At 51.7% G+C, this 16,301-nt stretch overlaps 1 protein-coding gene across 2 annotated transcripts; it reads left to right on the forward strand.

The window, feature by feature from the left end:
• The first annotated feature begins 469 nt into the window (after window positions 1–469).
• On the forward strand, window positions 470–15,327 carry PLA2G6 (phospholipase A2 group VI). 2 transcript variants are annotated; one of them, XM_061450817.1, is made up of 16 exons: window positions 470–731; window positions 1,064–1,279; window positions 2,084–2,264; window positions 3,759–3,946; window positions 5,104–5,200; window positions 6,133–6,315; window positions 6,513–6,621; window positions 7,193–7,345; window positions 9,003–9,093; window positions 9,837–10,000; window positions 10,501–10,651; window positions 10,836–10,972; window positions 11,511–11,665; window positions 11,878–12,045; window positions 13,146–13,219; window positions 14,060–15,327. In XM_061450817.1, the coding sequence occupies exons 1-16, from the start codon at window positions 523–525 to the stop codon at window positions 14,199–14,201; spliced, it is 2,418 nt and encodes an 805-aa protein (XP_061306801.1). In that variant the 5' UTR covers window positions 470–522; the 3' UTR covers window positions 14,202–15,327. The 2 variants fall into 2 exon arrangements, with proteins under 2 accessions (XP_061306801.1, XP_061306799.1); XM_061450815.1 differs by lacking the exons at window positions 470–731; window positions 1,064–1,279; window positions 7,193–7,345 and having other exon boundaries at window positions 2,064–2,264.
• The last annotated feature ends 974 nt before the right edge of the window (window positions 15,328–16,301 follow it).

Here is a 16,301-nt window from a genome sequence, read left to right on the forward strand (position 1 = left end):
CTGGCGCTTTAAGAAGAGCTCCTCTGCCCCATACCAAGATGGCGTCTCCCGCCTTTCCGCCCTCCTCTGGGTGCGACGCACAGGCTGCCCCGCCCCGATCGCACCTCCCCTGTTGCGGCGCCGCTGATTGGCCCGTCCCGAGGGCCGGGGCGGCGATTGGCGGGCTGCCGGCAGAGCGGGCGCCGCTGGGGGCCCGTCGTGCTTTGCGGGTGCCGTGGCGCCGGGGCTCCGCGCTGCCCCCGGCTGCGAGGTCGCGGGTTCGACCCCAGCGCCGGGAACCGGGCCCTTCTTGCCGAGGCGGAGCGTTAACGCGCCTGAGAGAGGGGGGCGGTGGCCGTGGGGCGCTGACGGGGGAGCGGGTGCTTTACCCGGGGGACGGAGGAAAGAAGGTGCCGGGGTTCCCTCACGCCGGCGGCTTTCGTTTCGCGTTCTCCGGCAGTGTGTCGCTACGTTCAGGCGAGGTCCGGAGGTCCGGGGTTTCCCTCAAGACGCGGCCGGGAAGCCGCCTGAGGCTCCATAAAGATGCAGTTCTTTGGCCGGCTGGTGGACACCATCAATAGCGTCACGCAGATATTCACTAACCCGTACCGGGTGAAGGAAGTGCCGGCTGCCGAGTATGCGGCGCACACCTGCCTCAGGGAGGAAGGAAGGGTGGCTCTGTACAGGAACAATCTCTCTCGCTCCTGGGATTGCCTGCTGGTGAATCCTCAGAGTCCTCAGGTCGCTTTCCGGTAAGTGACGGACCGTTACTAAAGACGTGAAACTAAAGACATGAGCTTAGGAGCACGGTGCCTTGTGGCTGCGGGGTGGTGGCTCCCATCAGGTGGGCTCCTGAGGAGGGGGAGGCCATCAGAAGTTGTCATCAGAACAGCTTGTGGAAGCAGCTCAGGAAGAATAGATGCTCTCTGCTAATGAAGTAGTCTCCCTTCTTTCCTTGGAAGAAGCGTTACACCACATGAGGAGGAATGAGGAAAGTCTGCAGCGCTGCTGTTTGGAGAAGAGCTGTTTGCCATGGAGGTTGTTTCTCTGAACAGGACAAACGCTGTGTTTACCTTTTCTCCAGGCTCTTCCAGCTCGACAATGAAGCAGATGCCCTGGTGCGTTTTGAGCAGTACTCCAGGCTGCTGCGCCCTTTCTACGAGACCTCGCGCCAGCCCCTGTTGCTGGAGGAGCTCCAGCAGCTCAGTGACTGCATCCGCAACCATCCCACCTGGTCTGCGGCGCACATCGCGGTGGAGATCGGCCATCGTGAGACCTTCCGGCACAACCATGTCATGAGGCAAGGGGCAGGAGGGGCCTCTGGTGGGCCTGGTGCTGGGAATGAGCTTGGATGGTGGGCTGGGCCTGATCAGGGTATCCCAGCTTGATGTGCCAAAGCATTGGAAGCTCTTTCATGGAGAAGCTTGATATACCTGTGATTACTGCAGAGACTGAGTTCAAAAGTGTCAGTTTTGCTGTGTCTTGCCTGAGTGACAGATGTGGCAGCAAAGGGGATCCAGGGCTCACTGTGTAAGGTTATTGGAGAGTTTTCAATGGACATTAAAGCCCAGAGCTCTGGTGTTTGAGCTAAAGGATCAAAGTGTTTGGCCAGAAACACTAATTAGATCTTGCAACCCGTGTGGAACTGGTTTTTGGAGGGGAAGGTGGCTGACTGTGAACCACGAGAGAGGAGGTACAGTATAACTGTCTTTCTGGGTGTGGGTTTTGGCCACAAGCCCTTGGTTTCTTTCCATGGGAAAGTTCACTGAGGATAAAGGAGACTAGTGAGGAGTTAGGAGTCTGAGGCAGCACCAGGTTGCTGACTGTAACCTGTCCCCTGCCTTCTTTTGGTCAGGGGGAGCTGCTCCCATGTAGGGGGCAGAGGAAGGAACAGAGGTCCACACAGGGTCTGTGGCAGGGCTTTTTGGTCGCCCTTCGCTGTGCTCCTTCCCTAGCAGGAGGCCTGGCTTTTGTGAACCTTGTGGTTCACACCAGCTGGGCCTGTCGCAGACATGGGAGGTACCTTTGTATCAGCTCCCAGGGCAGCTGCACATCCTCTTCTTTGCAGCCCTTCCTTGGCCTCACATTGACTCCTCTCTTGCAGTTGTGTGAACAGCATAGACAGCGAGGATGGCTGCACCCCACTGCACTTGGCATGCCGCAAGGGAGACATGGAGTGCCTGCTGGAGCTGCTGGAGTGCCACGCACGGGTGGACATCACTGACATACATGGGGAGACTGTGTTCCACTATGCTGTGCGAGGGAACAGCCCCCACATCATCGAGGTGCGAGTGATTTCGAAGCTGGGAGGGACTAAGTGGGACTAGAATGGGTCCTCTCTATGCTGTGAGGAGGGAGACAGGAAAATAGCTGCAGAATGGAGGAGAAACTCAGTTCTCTTTGCTGCAGCATCGAGTTAATGCTTGAGGGTGATTTCAGCTTCTTTTTTTCCCTCCCTTTACTGGTGCTGTTTCCCATAAGCATGCTCCAGCTTCTACCCTGCATTGGAGAGAAACAAGTTCCCTTAGAAGGTGTCCTTCACTGCTCTTTGCATCAGGCCTTGATCCTGCCTTTCTTCAGGTCCTTGCCTTTCCTCCTCCATCTCCTCAAAGCAGGGGGAACATTTGTTTAAGCTCCTGTGGGGAAGCATGTGTTGCTCACAGACTGAAGGACAGTTTGGAGCTGCCTGCGGCTCTCCTGAGCTGCAGAACCTGTTGTCTGAACTGAGTGGCCCTTGCATGAGGGAGAGCAGTCAGAGCCTCGAGGCAGAGACAGTCTGAAGCCAGAGAGTTCGTAATTGCTGAGAAGCTTGGGCAGAGTGACAGGGTTCATAAGATGTGGGTGGCTTTCCATGTCTGTTCTCTGGGTCTGTCAGCTCCCCAGCACCTAGTGGGAGGGTGAGATGGGCTTGCCCCTATGGCAGCACCCGCCATTTGCCCAATACCTGTTGTGACAGCTCTCCCTCTGCCTGCCAGACTGTGCTGGGGTTTCCTAACTCATAATGGGGGAGGGATGACGATCAGGGCTTGCCATGCTGTGGAACAGGGTACTTAAGACCTTTGTATTGACAAGATGGCCTCTTCCTTTATTTCTCTGATGGCAGCAACTTGACTTGTTACCGAAAATACTTCTAGGTCTGATCTGTCTCCTGTTAGTTTTTTTCTTTCTTGCTAAACCAAAGAAAAGAAACTAGGTTCCTGCCACAGGTCTTGCAGGGTTCCACCAGAATGGCGGTGGGATATTTTTGAGAAACAGATACAAAATTCAGGGGAGAATAGGAAAATTCCTTCAAATATATTCCCACATGGCTATTTTAAACAGAATCCTGTTTGTGTCTGAAAGCAGTGGTGGAGTTGCAGGGGAGGTTGAGCTCCTGCTTCCTAAGTGGCTGTCGTAACGGATGGGGCTGCAGCAGGGGAGGAAACTACTGATTTCAGTCAGCACTCTCATGTTGTTGGACTGAACTTGGCTCACGCAGTGGGAGGTGGTGGGAGTCTGCTGGGCTGCATCATTCAAGGTGGTGTGAGCCCTTTGCGCCTCAAGGGTGTCTTAGAAGCACCCAGGCCAGAGGAGAAGGGCGTGGAGAGCTGCAATAAACCCTCTAGGAAGAGAGAACAAGGAGCATTTCTATAGCTGCTCTGTTGGAAGCAGGGGTGGAGAGGACCGACTGTAGCATCACGAGGAACCCAGCATTCCAGAGTCTGTCCTTGAGAGCTCAAGAAGAGAGATGGTATCTTCCATGTCTGTCTGTCTATTTATTTATTGTCTCCTCTCCCCAGCTCTTGGGCAAAACCCCAACTACTGGGTTGGACCACCTGAGCCATGAAGGGCTGACTGCTCTGCATCTCGCTTGTCAGCTGGGCAAAGAGGACATGGTTCGGTCCCTGCTGAAATGCCGTGCCAGCTGCAGTGTCATGGGCACACTGGGCTACCCCATCCACACAGCACTGAAGTTCTCCCACAAAGGGTAAGTAACTGCTTGGGATGCCAGCGCAGGGCTCTTTCTCCAGCCTGGGGACCTATCTGCTTGCTCAGGGTTGTCCAAGAGTGGACCCTTTCAGGAAAGTGCTCAGTAGGAAGAAGTTTGTGAAATACTTTTTCTCAGAATGACTTGTGGGAGGATGATTTACTGATGCTTAAATAGTGTTGCTAATTGCTGTACCTCTATCTTTGAGTGCTCTCCTCCTAATAAGCTTTCATTGCAAAGCCTGGCTATTCCTGTCTCCTGTAGGTCAAAGGTACTCTTTACTCTTAATCTCAGAATCGTAGAATGGTTTGGGTTTGAAAAGACCTTAAGGTCATCGAGTTCCAACCCCCCTGCCATGGGTAGGGAAATAATAAACACATTGGAACTGAATCGGAAAAGACACAATATTTACTCCCTGTTTTGTTTTCCCTGGAGAAATTTGATTCCCTTTCCATGTGCCTTCTGGTACTTAATTTTCAGTGTCCAAGCTGTACAAGTAGGGCTCTCAAGTCAACACTAGCTGCTGCTAGACAATTTTCAGCATTTTGAAAGTGCTTTCCAGCATCAGAGATACATTTACAGGGAAAAAAAACGTGTTTAGGTCCCTTAGTTTGCAGTGGGGCTCCATCTCTTCTACGTGGTTTATTTAGTGTTGTTTCAGAGCAGAGAGCATAAGTCTACCTATCATGTTTTTCAGGCACTAGATACTGATCTGTTCACAAGTAATGTGATTTTTCACTCGTAGGGAAGTACACAGGTCCTTAATTTCAGCAAATATTCAACTATTTCAGTTTTATCCCCACATTTCCATGGAGAGAGAAGAATTTCCTGTTGGGTCTTGAGAGTTTCCAGAAATGCCGTATTCGTGCATTGGAGAAGCAGATGTTGCCCCACAACTTGGAGTTGGGAAGGGATTCTTCCTCTTGTTCCAAACACTGTGCTGCTTGTGTGCTTCCTGCTGTGCCCTCTCTTTCTTTCTAAAAAGAGCAGACCAAAACTGCAGCTGAGGAACTTGCAGGTGTTGCAGAGAGCCTGCTGCTGCTGAAGGATTTCCTGAAAGGCTCTGGGCGGGAGGTTGGTGCTGATGTGAGTGGAGGTCTTGAGTCAAGGCAGCAGCCATTCATCCATCCATCCCTTCATCTCCTTGTCTTTGCCAGCTGTGCCCAGGCCATCCTGGAGGTGGATGCCAGCCAGGTTTGCTCCAAGGACCCGCGCCATGAAGCCACTCCACTGCACTGGGCAAAGAAAGCAGAGGTAAATGGAGCCTGTGGTGAGGGCCTGTGCTGCCATCCAGCACCTGGTTAATTCCTCCTGCTGCTAACCTGTCCCTTTCTGAGTGCCCAGGCAGAGCCCTCAGAGTGTCAGAGCCCAGCCAGCAGCCTCTTTGCCCTGTGCTGATCAGTGCTGTTTGCCGTGGGGGGCAAAACAGTGGAGCCTTACAATGAAATCAGCTGGTGGGCTTGTCCCTACTGTTTCATCCATGGCTGTGAAATTGCCAGCTTCTTGTCCTTTTTGCTGGGAAAATTGAGCACTGTCACTGAAGCCCAGTTGCCCGTGGGGGGAGCTCTCTTCTCATTACCTGCCAGTTTCATGGGAGGAAACAGAGTGATGCCTTAAAAACTGCAGGGGAAGAGTCGAAATAGCTCAGAGAGGTGGCATGTAGGTTATGATGTGTCTTCCGCCATGTGTGATACACCATCCTGGAGCACCTGAATAGTGCTTGTTGCAAGCAAAGGACATTCCTGTGGTTGGACTTGTTTCCCTCCTGCAGTATCACATTCCTCTCAGAAATGTCCTGTGGAGTTTCAGAGCAGACATAAGTCTGCTTGGCTTGTAGAGAAGATGAAAAAGAAAACTTTTTCCCTCCAGTCTGCAAGGATTTTGGCTTGAGTAGGAACTTTTTTCCCTCTGTTGATCTCAGCCAGTCATTACACCCGCGCACAACTTCCAGAACATTTGGAATCTCTAGCCAGATTGTGAAACCACCAACTAGTTCTGTGGTAGAAGGCAGAGAAACCCCATCTCCAGTGCTTGGAACATCTGTCAACCGGCTATATCCAGGCTAAGGCTCCTTCCTCTTCCCCTGCTTTGCTTGTGATGAGACCTGGATCATTTGAGCATCCAGGCAGTTGTCCTCACGATGCCTTTCTCTCTTCTTGACCTGGCACATGCACGCTTGGGCACAGATGACACGGCTGCTGCTTGAGTATGGCTCTGAGGTGAATGTGACCAGCCGGACGGCTGACATGGCTCTGCACATCGCGGTCAAGAGGGGACGCTTTGACTGTGCCATGGTCCTGCTGACGCACGGGGCCAACACCAATGCCAGGGGTCAGGATGGCAACACACCACTGCACCTGGCCATGAAGGTGAGTTTTCTGCAGAGACTGCTGGGAAGATGAGGGAGGATTTTCTTGAAGGATTGCTCCTGTGAAGTTCTGGCTGTTGTCTTTTATGGGGTGATCCCTTGTGGCTGCTTTGGCTAATGAAAAGAGGAGGGAGGGAATGAGAAGTCAAGTAGCTGAGGGGAGCATGGCTCTTGACTGAGCTTTCTCTTGTGCCCTAGCACGACCACCTGGATATGATCAAAGCGATTGTCGTGTTTGGAGGAGATATTGAGATCCCAAATGATTTCGGGGAGACACCAGGGTTGTTGGCAGCCAGGAGCAGCAAAGGTGAGGAGCACATCAGCAGCTTTACAGGGTGAACCCGGCCAGCAACCTGTCTCTCTTGGTGCATGAAACAGTGTCTTGGGGAGAGGTGCAAACATGTCAAGAGTGGGTGATGCTTCTCTAGCATGCTTTCCCAGCTTCTAGTCACTCATAGCATAGGCACTTCCTGAGCTAACGGCATAGGCTTTGTAATAATAGCCCTTGATGAACTTCTCTTCTATAAGATGCAAGAGGAGAAGCTGGCACGTACTCCCCGTCTTTCATGCCATGATGTCAGGCACTGCAGGCTCAAAACAGGATGACGCAGTGCTGCTGAACTGCCCAGGCATAAGCAGATATGGGCAGTTCTTCAGTGGCAAGTGTGTGGCACACACCCTTGAAGTACCCTTACTGTGCACAAGTCCTGCTACCTTATGGTCCGGGGCAGATACCTGGGATGTGCTTTCCTCTCTCCCCTGGGTCATCCCAGAAGTTCTACGAGGGTCAGGGCTGCTGTGAATTTGGCAGAGCCCTCACCAGTGTGTGCGTGCACTGATTCTCTTTCTGATCTGTGCCTTCCCCTTCGTCACCTAAGGTGCGAACCGGAAAGTGCTCTTAGACCTGCTGCAAACTGTAGGGACCGAACGCTGCCACCCACCCAACCCTGACTCCCCAAGCCTGGCACCAGCTGCCACCTCCTTCTTCCTGGAAGGCCAACCTTCCTCGCGGAGCAGCTTCAACAGCTTAGGTAAAGCCTTCCCTGGCCCTTCTGCGCTTTCCTCCCTTCTTTCTTCACAGCACTGTCTCGGTTCTCCCCTTCAGATGGGCTGCGCTTTGGGGACTGTCTCCTGGGTCTCAGTTTCTCGTCACTGTTCTCATTCAGCTGTTGCAAGATCCTGTCTCTTTTCTCTGTTTTTCCTCTGTGTGTACTCTAAACTCTTGTAATCTAAACTTGTGTTTCATGGACCTGACACAATACAGCTCTGTAAAACGAAAGGGAAGACTCACTCCCCTAACCCTCTGGAAGAGGTGTAGGACTTAGATACCTGCATGTGCTTTATCCACTGGGTCATGTATAGAAGGGGAGCTACTTGCTGGTATGCCTTGAGGACCTGCCAGTGTTGTGCTGGGCACAAAGGAAATTAGAATCATTGGTCATTCAGATCCTGGAGGCCAGGTGCTGGGAGACGGAAGGGATGAAGCCCAAGGATAAGTGACCCTGGTCACAGGGCTTATGTGTACGAAAAGCCTACCTAAGGACATACGATTGTGTCATGGCTTGTGCTCTTTATTGCCCAAACTGTGTGAATAAGCCCTTAGGTCTATTCTAGATGCCAGGCTTTCCTCCTCTGGGGAGCTCCAGAGCTGAGGCAGAGGCAGTGGGAGGGGTTAAAGAGTGGGCTTTGGGTGAGTTGGCTTGAAGCAAAGCTTGACCCTCATGAAGGGCATGCAGACAAACAACAGCTGCTTGTGGTCCTCTTCCCTGCTCAGGTTGGTGTTGTCCTTTGCAAAGACCCTCCAGTGAGGCTGGAGGATAACCCCCTGCCAGGCTCTGAGGTGCGTCTGTGTCACCACAAGTCTCACTGGCTGGTGACACCAGGACTTTCTTCTCACCATGACTTTGTGAAGGCAGCCCCCCTATTTCAGCTCTCATGCAGTGGCAGAGCAAGGCCCTTCTTCTTCATGGACTCTGCCCCCTGAAGGAACCTCTCACCACATTCACTGTCATCCACAGCCACCTTCCAGCCTGGGCACTGGCAGGAGTATTTTAACTTCTCTTCCCCTGTTCTTTCTTCTTTTGGTTTCACAGGCTGGCTTCTCACCTAGCTTGGATTGGTGCCTTGCACCCAGGATGGCCTGGGTGTACGTCAGCTGAGGGGTAATGACGAGCCACCCTGTCCCCACAGCTCTCCTGCCTAGGTTACCTTGCAGGAGTAGATTTAGGTTTTATTTTACTCTGTAGTGGGCACGCTGCTAGGCTTTGCCTTCTCTCTTGCTTACTGTGCTCATCATCTGCTTCTACAAATCCTCTGTCTTTACCAGCGCATCTCCAGCTGCCTGCTCTAAAGGATGGGGTTTCTTCTCATTGGTGTGGCGTTTGATCTAGGGGGGTACCTAATGGCCATGGGTAAGATGGCTGTGTCTCCTGCAGGGAGCTTTATTCCGTTGGGAAGGGAGTTAGATATTCTCTGTATGATGGTGGTGGAAATCATTTACTGCACTAGTGGGAGGTTTGGGTACTCTGGCTGAGCTTTCTGGGGCAAAGTAGGAAGAATAATTGAAGGTTTTCTAATTGATTAAGTATAATTTGGGTGGCTGCTGTCTCGGAGGCACATAGCAGAGGCCTCAGGTAGCAAAGTGGTCTCTAATTACTGTTTTCTTCCTTCATGTTCATGGCCCTGTAGGGTACAAGGACCTTCTGTATGCTTCCGCAGCGCTTGGGCAGTTGTTGAAGGCGCCAGATGTTGTGGACTCACCCAGTGAGGGCAGAAGAAAGTAAGTGAGGAACAGCTTCTGTCCAGGCCATCATGCAACTTGAAGGTGAAATCTGTGTGTGTGAAGTTTCCCCACAAACACGCGAGTGTGGCGTCCTCAGAGCTGACATTATTTAATGTCCATTGATGCAGTTTTTGCGAGAACCTTGTGATAAATCTCTGTTCCCATAAATGACCACAGCCTGTTCCTGCCTGCAGCCCTGGAGCTGGAGTGGAGCCAGAGCTCAGCAGGTGAAAACCCTGCTCTGTCCCCTCTGCCACTGAGCAACAAACGCTGTTTTGGCTTTGAGATGTCCCCATCTCTACGTGCTGCCATGATGCTCACCCAGCTCCTTTGCCAGGCTGTGTACTGCCTCAACAGTGCCTGCACCTTGCCTTGCATGGAGCAGAGGGAGGGTTGGCACTGAAGGAATGTAGAGCTGTCTGCTTTTTATTTATGACACAATACCCAAGGGACCTGGAGGCATTTTCAGCTTATGAGTGTCTCTGGTGCAGAGGTTAGAGATGGCTAAAAGAGCAAGTGGTGTTGCACCAGCTCCGATGAGGCTTATCTGACTGTGCCTAGTCTTACTTGCATTTGAGGAAGCACCTCTGGATTTACTTGTTCACTGATTACACTGTCCACAGCAGCCTTCTAGTTACTGGCATAGTTTCCCATCCCCAGGGCTGCGTTCCCACATGGCATGCTGTGATTTGTAAGCTGTCTCACAGCTTCGAGTCATCTGTGTCTGTCTCTCTCTGCAGTCACGACCGCCTCCTGTGCCTGGATGGAGGGGGCATCCGGGGCCTGGTGCTTATCCAGCTCCTCCTGGCTATCGAAAAGGCTGTGGGTCGTCCTATTCGTGAGATTTTTGACTGGATCGCCGGGACCAGCACTGGGGGGATCTTGGCCTTGGCTATTGTGCATGGTGAGCACAGTGCAAATAATGGGCCCCTTCTCGCTCCTGTGGGCCTGAGATCTCTGTAGGTTGGGAGCTGCCTCTCTGAGTCCCAACTGAGATTTGCTGTTTCTGCCAAAGGAGGGGAGGGATGTTCATTAATGAAGGAAAGCCTTCTTGCTCTCCTCTCTTGCTTCTCACATCAGCTGGCCTTGGGTGGCTTTCTGGGAAGTACGTGCTGCAGAGTGCATTGTCCTGTTCTTCCTGCCCTTTCCATGGGGGTTTTACAGCAATGTGATCAACACTTTCTGTTAGTGGGAAACTATGCTCTGAGCTTGCCCTTCCTTTTTAATCCTTCCCAGTCAAGCTGCTGAGCTCTGAGCAGATGACAGCTTGGGAAGGGAATGGGATTGGGAGCGACTCCTCCCATCTCCCACTGGTGCTGGGAGGTCCCAGCTCTGATGTGCTGTTTGTTCTGCCTGCCCTTCCTCCCTGCTCTTTGCTCCTGCCAACGCTGTTGCCTGTCTCAGGGAAGTCCATGGACTACATGCGCTGCCTGTACTTCCGCATGAAGGACATGGTGTTCCGGGGGTCTCGGCCCTACGAGTCGGAGCCCCTGGATGAGTTCTTGAAGAAGGAATTTGGGGAAAACACCAAAATGACAGATGTCCAAAGACCCAAGTAAGTCCTGCATGGGGCTGCTCTGGTTGATGCTCTCCTGGGTGTGCGCTAAACCATCCTTAGCAGAGATGCTCAGCTTCTCCTTAGAGTAGATCTGAACAAGTGTGATGTGCAGACTGTTGAAGCCATAAGTACATTTTGTTTCCCCCATTTTACTCTTACTCTGCTATGTCTTCTTCTGCAGGGTTATGGTGACAGGCACATTGTGTGACCGCCAGCCAGCTGAACTCCATCTTTTCCGGAATTACCCTGTGCCAGAGACAAAAACCTCCACTGAATACAAGACAAGTGCATCATTCAGACCACTCACTCAGCCGCAAGGTACATGCTGGCACACAGCAGTCCAGTTGGTTGGCAGGGGACAAAGCCGTCTCTCAGAGATGCAAGACTTCCTGTGCTTCCTCCCATTGCTCTGAAAATCAGGGTGTCCAGCAATGGCTCGTCCTTGATCTTGACTTGTAGCTTGGTCCTAGCGGTGGTTTCCTTTTCTTCAGTCTCCTCCTCCCTTGGCTTCTCTTGTACCAGGGGCTGGCCAGAGAGGTTCATGAGGAAGGGGTGTGCTAGAGGAGTCATGCATACAGTCAGCACCTTTCCCTGGGCTCTCGGGAGCAGCATTGAAACTTGTAGTGAGTAAATGTGAGCCATGATACATAGAAAGTGGTGAGAACATCTTTTAAAGCACCCCCAAATGATCCTGTGCATCCAGGCAGAGTCCCTGCTGTTGGGAGAAGGAGGTATAACAATGTAGGGCAAGGGTCTTCTGGGGTTGCAAGCCCCCTGCTTTGTGGGGGTGAAGGTGGGGTGTTTCTTGCACCCAGGAAAGTTGCTGCGAGAGGCCATATGCTTTCTCTCCCTCCAGACCAGCTTGTGTGGCGTGCTGCCCGCTGCAGTGGTGCAGCTCCCACTTACTTCCGGCCCATAGGACGCTTTCTGGATGGTGGGCTGCTAGCCAACAACCCAACCCTCGATGCCCTGACAGAGATCCACGAGTACAACAAGACACTCATCAAGAAGGTGAGGGAAATCCTGGCCCTGACTGGTAACTGGGGCTTTATTGGCTCCACAGAGCCTCCTTTGAAGGTTTGGGAACGGATGGATGCCTCTCTGATGGATAAACAAGTTAGCCATGCAGCGCCTTAGAAGGGAGTGTAAGGAGGAAGATGTGTGTTGGGAATGCTCTGCATTAATTGTTGGTCCTTGCAAACAAATCTTTTGTTTGCCCACAGGGTAAAAAGCAGGAAGTAAAAAAATTGGGATTGGTGGTCTCCCTGGGGACGGGGAAGCCTCCGCAGGTACCAGTGAGCTCCGTGGATGTTTTCCGTCCCTCCAACCCTTGGGAGCTGGCAAAGACTGTCTTTGGAGCCAGGGAGCTCGGCAAGATGGTGGTGGATTGTGTGAGTACTGGGAGGAGGGATGAGGGAAGACCCCTGGAGCTGCTTGCAGGGAGGGAGCAAAGGTTTCCAGTCTTCAGCTGCTTCCTTTTGGAAGAAAATTGTATTTCCTTGGAACTGTTCTGATCAGTTCAAGGAATAGACATAGTGGGTAACTTAAGAATTGTGTGTGCACATCAGGTCTGAAGCCCTGTCTTCCTCTCTGGGGATTTGACTGCCAAGGGAATTTCTTGCAGCTGAAAGGAGGTGAGGACAGGATGGTGGTCATGACCCTTAGGGACATTTTCAGGTGTGAATTCATGAAACTCAGTATCTTTTAGGGAGCATCTGAGCAATCTGGACCAGAAACAAACCCCACAACTTGGAAAACACCAATTCCTTCTTATTTAGAAAAGCTGTGTTATCCCTACTGGGGAAATTAGTAAATGCTGGAGAAGTGGGAGCAGCACTAACAGAAAGCAGTAGTTCAGAGCAGTGGTTAAGAGTATGTAATTAGGCATATGTCCTTGCATGCTTTAGAAAGATCATTACGTGAAAACACTCCAAATGAATAACAGCCAGAAAGATCAGAACACAGGTTCTGACTGTAATCTTGCTTCTGTTGCTTTCTGTCCTTTTAGCTCCCTAAAGTCAGGAAATATCCAGAGAGATCCCTCTGCTTCCCCTGTCTTTTATTTCAGGGGTCCCAGGGAAGGTGTTTCAGGATAGCCCAGAAAGCCTGTAGTAATCACAGGCTCTGTTGGTACTGGGCTGGGACAGAAATGGATAGAGGTGAAATCCCATGGAGGCTGCAATTCAGATCATCCTGGGGGTATACTTAAGGGAATCCACTTGGTGCTGTGATGGATGGAGGATCTATAGTGTGCAGTTCCTTGTGTCCCAAGGATCGGGAGCACTGTTCTTATATTAAAACGAATAAAAAGCCACCCCTCTCTTGGTGGTGACCGATGCCTTCTGGCATGCACTTGCTTCTGGTTTTCCCTTTCCCTCTGCGGCTTGTGCAGTTTGACTTAGTAAGTGCTAGAGAAGCCAGGAGCCTCTTGCAGGCAGGGGAAGAGCAGTGTGGCAGTCAGGCTCTAACTGTGGGCCTGGTTCTCCTGCAGTGCACTGACGCAGATGGCCCAGCTGTGGATCGTGCCAGGGCCTGGTGTGAGATGACAGATGTCCCGTATTTCCGGTAGGAGCTTCCTTTCCGCTCTCTGCACCAACCTATTTTTATCCCTTTCACTTCAGACCTGCCTGAGGCATGTGTCATCCCAAATAGTGTCCCCTCAAGAGGCATGCCTGCCCAGACCTGTCTTCCTGCCCCTCTCCTCCTGCCTCAGTGGCATAACAGAGGATGCCATGGCTCACTGTATGCGCTGATGGCCCAAGCATGCCTTGTCTGGGATCAGTGAACGGGGTCTCAGGGGATGCTAGCTAATGGGGTCCTTTGAGACCTGCCCTATCCCACCGTGCCACAGCCTGGTTTAGAGCCATGCCTTAAGTGGTGCAGGTGCTGAGCTGTGCCTCAGCCTTGAGTGTAGGTTTGCGTTGAAGGAGGGGGAAGGCCTCTGCTCTGCAAGCGTGCTGGATGTCCAGTATCTGAAGGGGGCCCGCAAGGATGCTGGAGAGGGACTCTTCATTACGGACTGTAGTGATAGGACATGGGGCAATGGGTTTGAACTTAAACAGGGGAAGTTCAGGTTAGGTATAAGGAAGAAGCTCTTCACTGTGAGGATGGTGAGGCACTGGAACAGGCTGCCCAAAGAAGTGATAAATGCTCCATCCCTGTCAGTGTTCAAGGCCAGGTTGGAGAGGGCCTTGGGTGACATGGACTAGTGTGAGGCATCACTGCCCATGGGCGGGGGGTTGGAACTAGATGATTTTAAGGTCCTTTCCAACCCAAACCATTCTGTGATTCTGCGTTGGGAGCCACTTTGAGAGCCACTTAGCACAAATCTTGTGCTTGGCAGGCTCAGTGCCTTCCTGCGTTCATGTCTGTGCTCAGTTGGTGATGATGTCTTGCTGTATGCAGGCTGAGCCCACAGCTGCAGACAGAGGTGATGTTGGATGAGGTGAACGACTCTGTGCTGGTGGATGCTCTCTGGGACACCCAGCTTTACATCTACCAGCAGCGGGAGCAGTTTGAGCAGCTGGTGCAACATCTCTCCCGATGACTGACCTGGAGGTTCCTATTCTGCATCCCAATGGCAAGGAGCAGCAGGCACTGGCGTGGCACAGATTTTCCCTTGAACTGAGGTGTTGAGGTGGGGGAGGGACTACTACTATCACTACTAATGAGGAATTAATGATATTTAATAGACAACAGTGCACATACACATGTATTCCAGGACACACCTATGTATTCCTAGAGTGAATGCTGACAGTTATCTTTGTATTGTAGCCCCATCTCTGCTGCTGCGCTCGGTTTTGCTGCCCTGCTGTCTGATGGTACCTCCCAGAACCCAGAGCCCCTTACTACCTGTCTTGAGCTGTAGCAGCTGGAGGCTGTCTCCTGTCTGTGCAGCACCTCCACTGACAAAGCACCGTGCACCTTCCTGCAACACAGAATGGGCCATGGCTAGAGAAAGCTTCAGGGATTACTTGGCCCACTGAGGCCAAGGTGATTTTCAGTGTATAGTATAGGGAAAAGGGATTATTCTTCCCTTAACGCACCCAGTTTTAAGGCGAGCAGAAGTGCTGCAGCTTTACACAGTAGGTACAACACAGAATGTTGTGACTGGCTTCAGGAGAAGGGGAATCTTTTCTGAGGCTGTTGTCTTCTGTAGCATCTTCCCCTTTCCCATCTGAGATGGGCTGGCAACAGGTACTGACTTCCAGGGTGGGAGCAGACCCCCCAGTGACCATTTTGTGCCACCCAGGTTGCCGTGCTACTCCGCTCAAGGGCTGAGATATGAAAGCCTGTCTTTACTGACAGCGAACTCGAGATGAGGGTCTGTAGCCTTGGCGTGGGAGAGAGGCCGTTTATTCTTGATGTGAAACTGAAATGCTCTGAGTTCAGTTCCCACCAAAGAAACTGACCCTGTGATGATTTAGATTTACTTTTTTTTAACTGTTGGAAATCCTATTGTGACTGCTGCACTGCTCGATGGTTCTGCAGTACCTATTTTGTATTTATAAATAAATTATGTATCTGTTTGGAGGTGTTTTGAGGAGTAACCTGAAAAACTGGATTCTTAGTCATTTGCTTCTGAATGAAGGGACCGCTGTTGTGAACAGTGCTTCTGTGCAAAACTAACCCAACTTGAAATAAAGGTTTGCATTTGGTTCCACTGTTATGCAGTCCACGCTTGTCTCTCTCTCAGTCCTGAGCTTGCAGCCCCTGAATTTCATACAGGTAGGAAATTAGGTGTTGGGCTCCATGAGGCACAGGATTCTACCTTTGTGGGGGCTGTAGAGGTGAATTGGCCTGTCCCTGCAGCCAGCCCTGGGAGCAGGTGAGTGGTGTGAGTGTTGGCTGTCCCATGAAGCACAGTGTCACGTGCTGGACTTTTTAGTTGCAGCCAGGGGAGATGCTTTGGGCCAGCTGCTATATAAAAATCCTCTTGGGGCTGGCCAGGCTAAAAAGAGGAACACTGAAATCCCTTTGGGATACAAATGACTGTAGACGGGGCTTTAGTTTTTGTATCCCCAGGTGGTTCCTGGGCAAGTTAACTGCTGCATGCCTGCTGGACCTATGCCACGGGTTCGTAAGGGACACCACCATAGGGGTAGGCACTAAGGCATGAATAGGGCTAAAAACGGATTACCTACATTCTGATCTTCAGTTTCACGGATGAGATTGTGGAATCAAGTGGCTTTTAATGTGGAGTAAATGGTTTCATTTTCCTACATAAAAAAGGGGCTTCCCATGGGAAACCAAACCTCCACATCCTGAAAAGGAGATAATATGAACTCCTTTCTGCTTTTTGCTCCTGGCTTGCGCTCCACCCCAATTTGTAAGCCCGCGCTATCTGCAAGGACTTCCCAGAGTGGTGCTGTGTAGCAGCTGCTTGCACATGGGCAGGGAGAGCAGGAGGGTTCAGGCACAAGGTTATGCCTGCCATTAGGGAGTCTCGTTGGGTGTGGGACAGAGATAAAGAGCCAACGGGCTGATGGCTGGGGGAATAGCAGGCAGGGAAGAGGTGGAACCCATTCTGAGCTTTCCTGTCCCTCTGCCTGCTGCCATTTGTTACCTGTGATTGCAAGCCAACAGGGATCTCCTGACTCATGAGGTGTCTTTGTGAGAGACCGAGAATGCTCCTCCAGCACATCGA

Source organism: Pezoporus flaviventris, unplaced genomic scaffold (genome assembly GCF_033815535.1).
Source record: "Pezoporus flaviventris isolate CSIRO_AGI_PZ_B2104156 unplaced genomic scaffold, CSIRO_AGI_Pfla_v1 ptg000011l, whole genome shotgun sequence".
Classification (NCBI taxonomy): Eukaryota; Metazoa; Chordata; class Aves; order Psittaciformes; family Psittacidae; genus Pezoporus; species Pezoporus flaviventris.

Bases quoted from the DNA above. Each gene is read 5' to 3' on its own strand.
- PLA2G6 (XM_061450817.1), top strand. From the start codon at position 523: ATGCAGTTCTTTGGCCGGCTGGTGGACACCATCAATAGCGTCACGCAG. The intron at 2,265-3,758 runs GTGCGAGTGATT...TCCTCTCCCCAG, and splicing joins ACAGCCCCCACATCATCGAG to CTCTTGGGCAAAACCCCAAC. The intron at 13,220-14,059 runs GTAGGAGCTTCC...TGCTGTATGCAG, and splicing joins ACAGATGTCCCGTATTTCCG to GCTGAGCCCACAGCTGCAGA.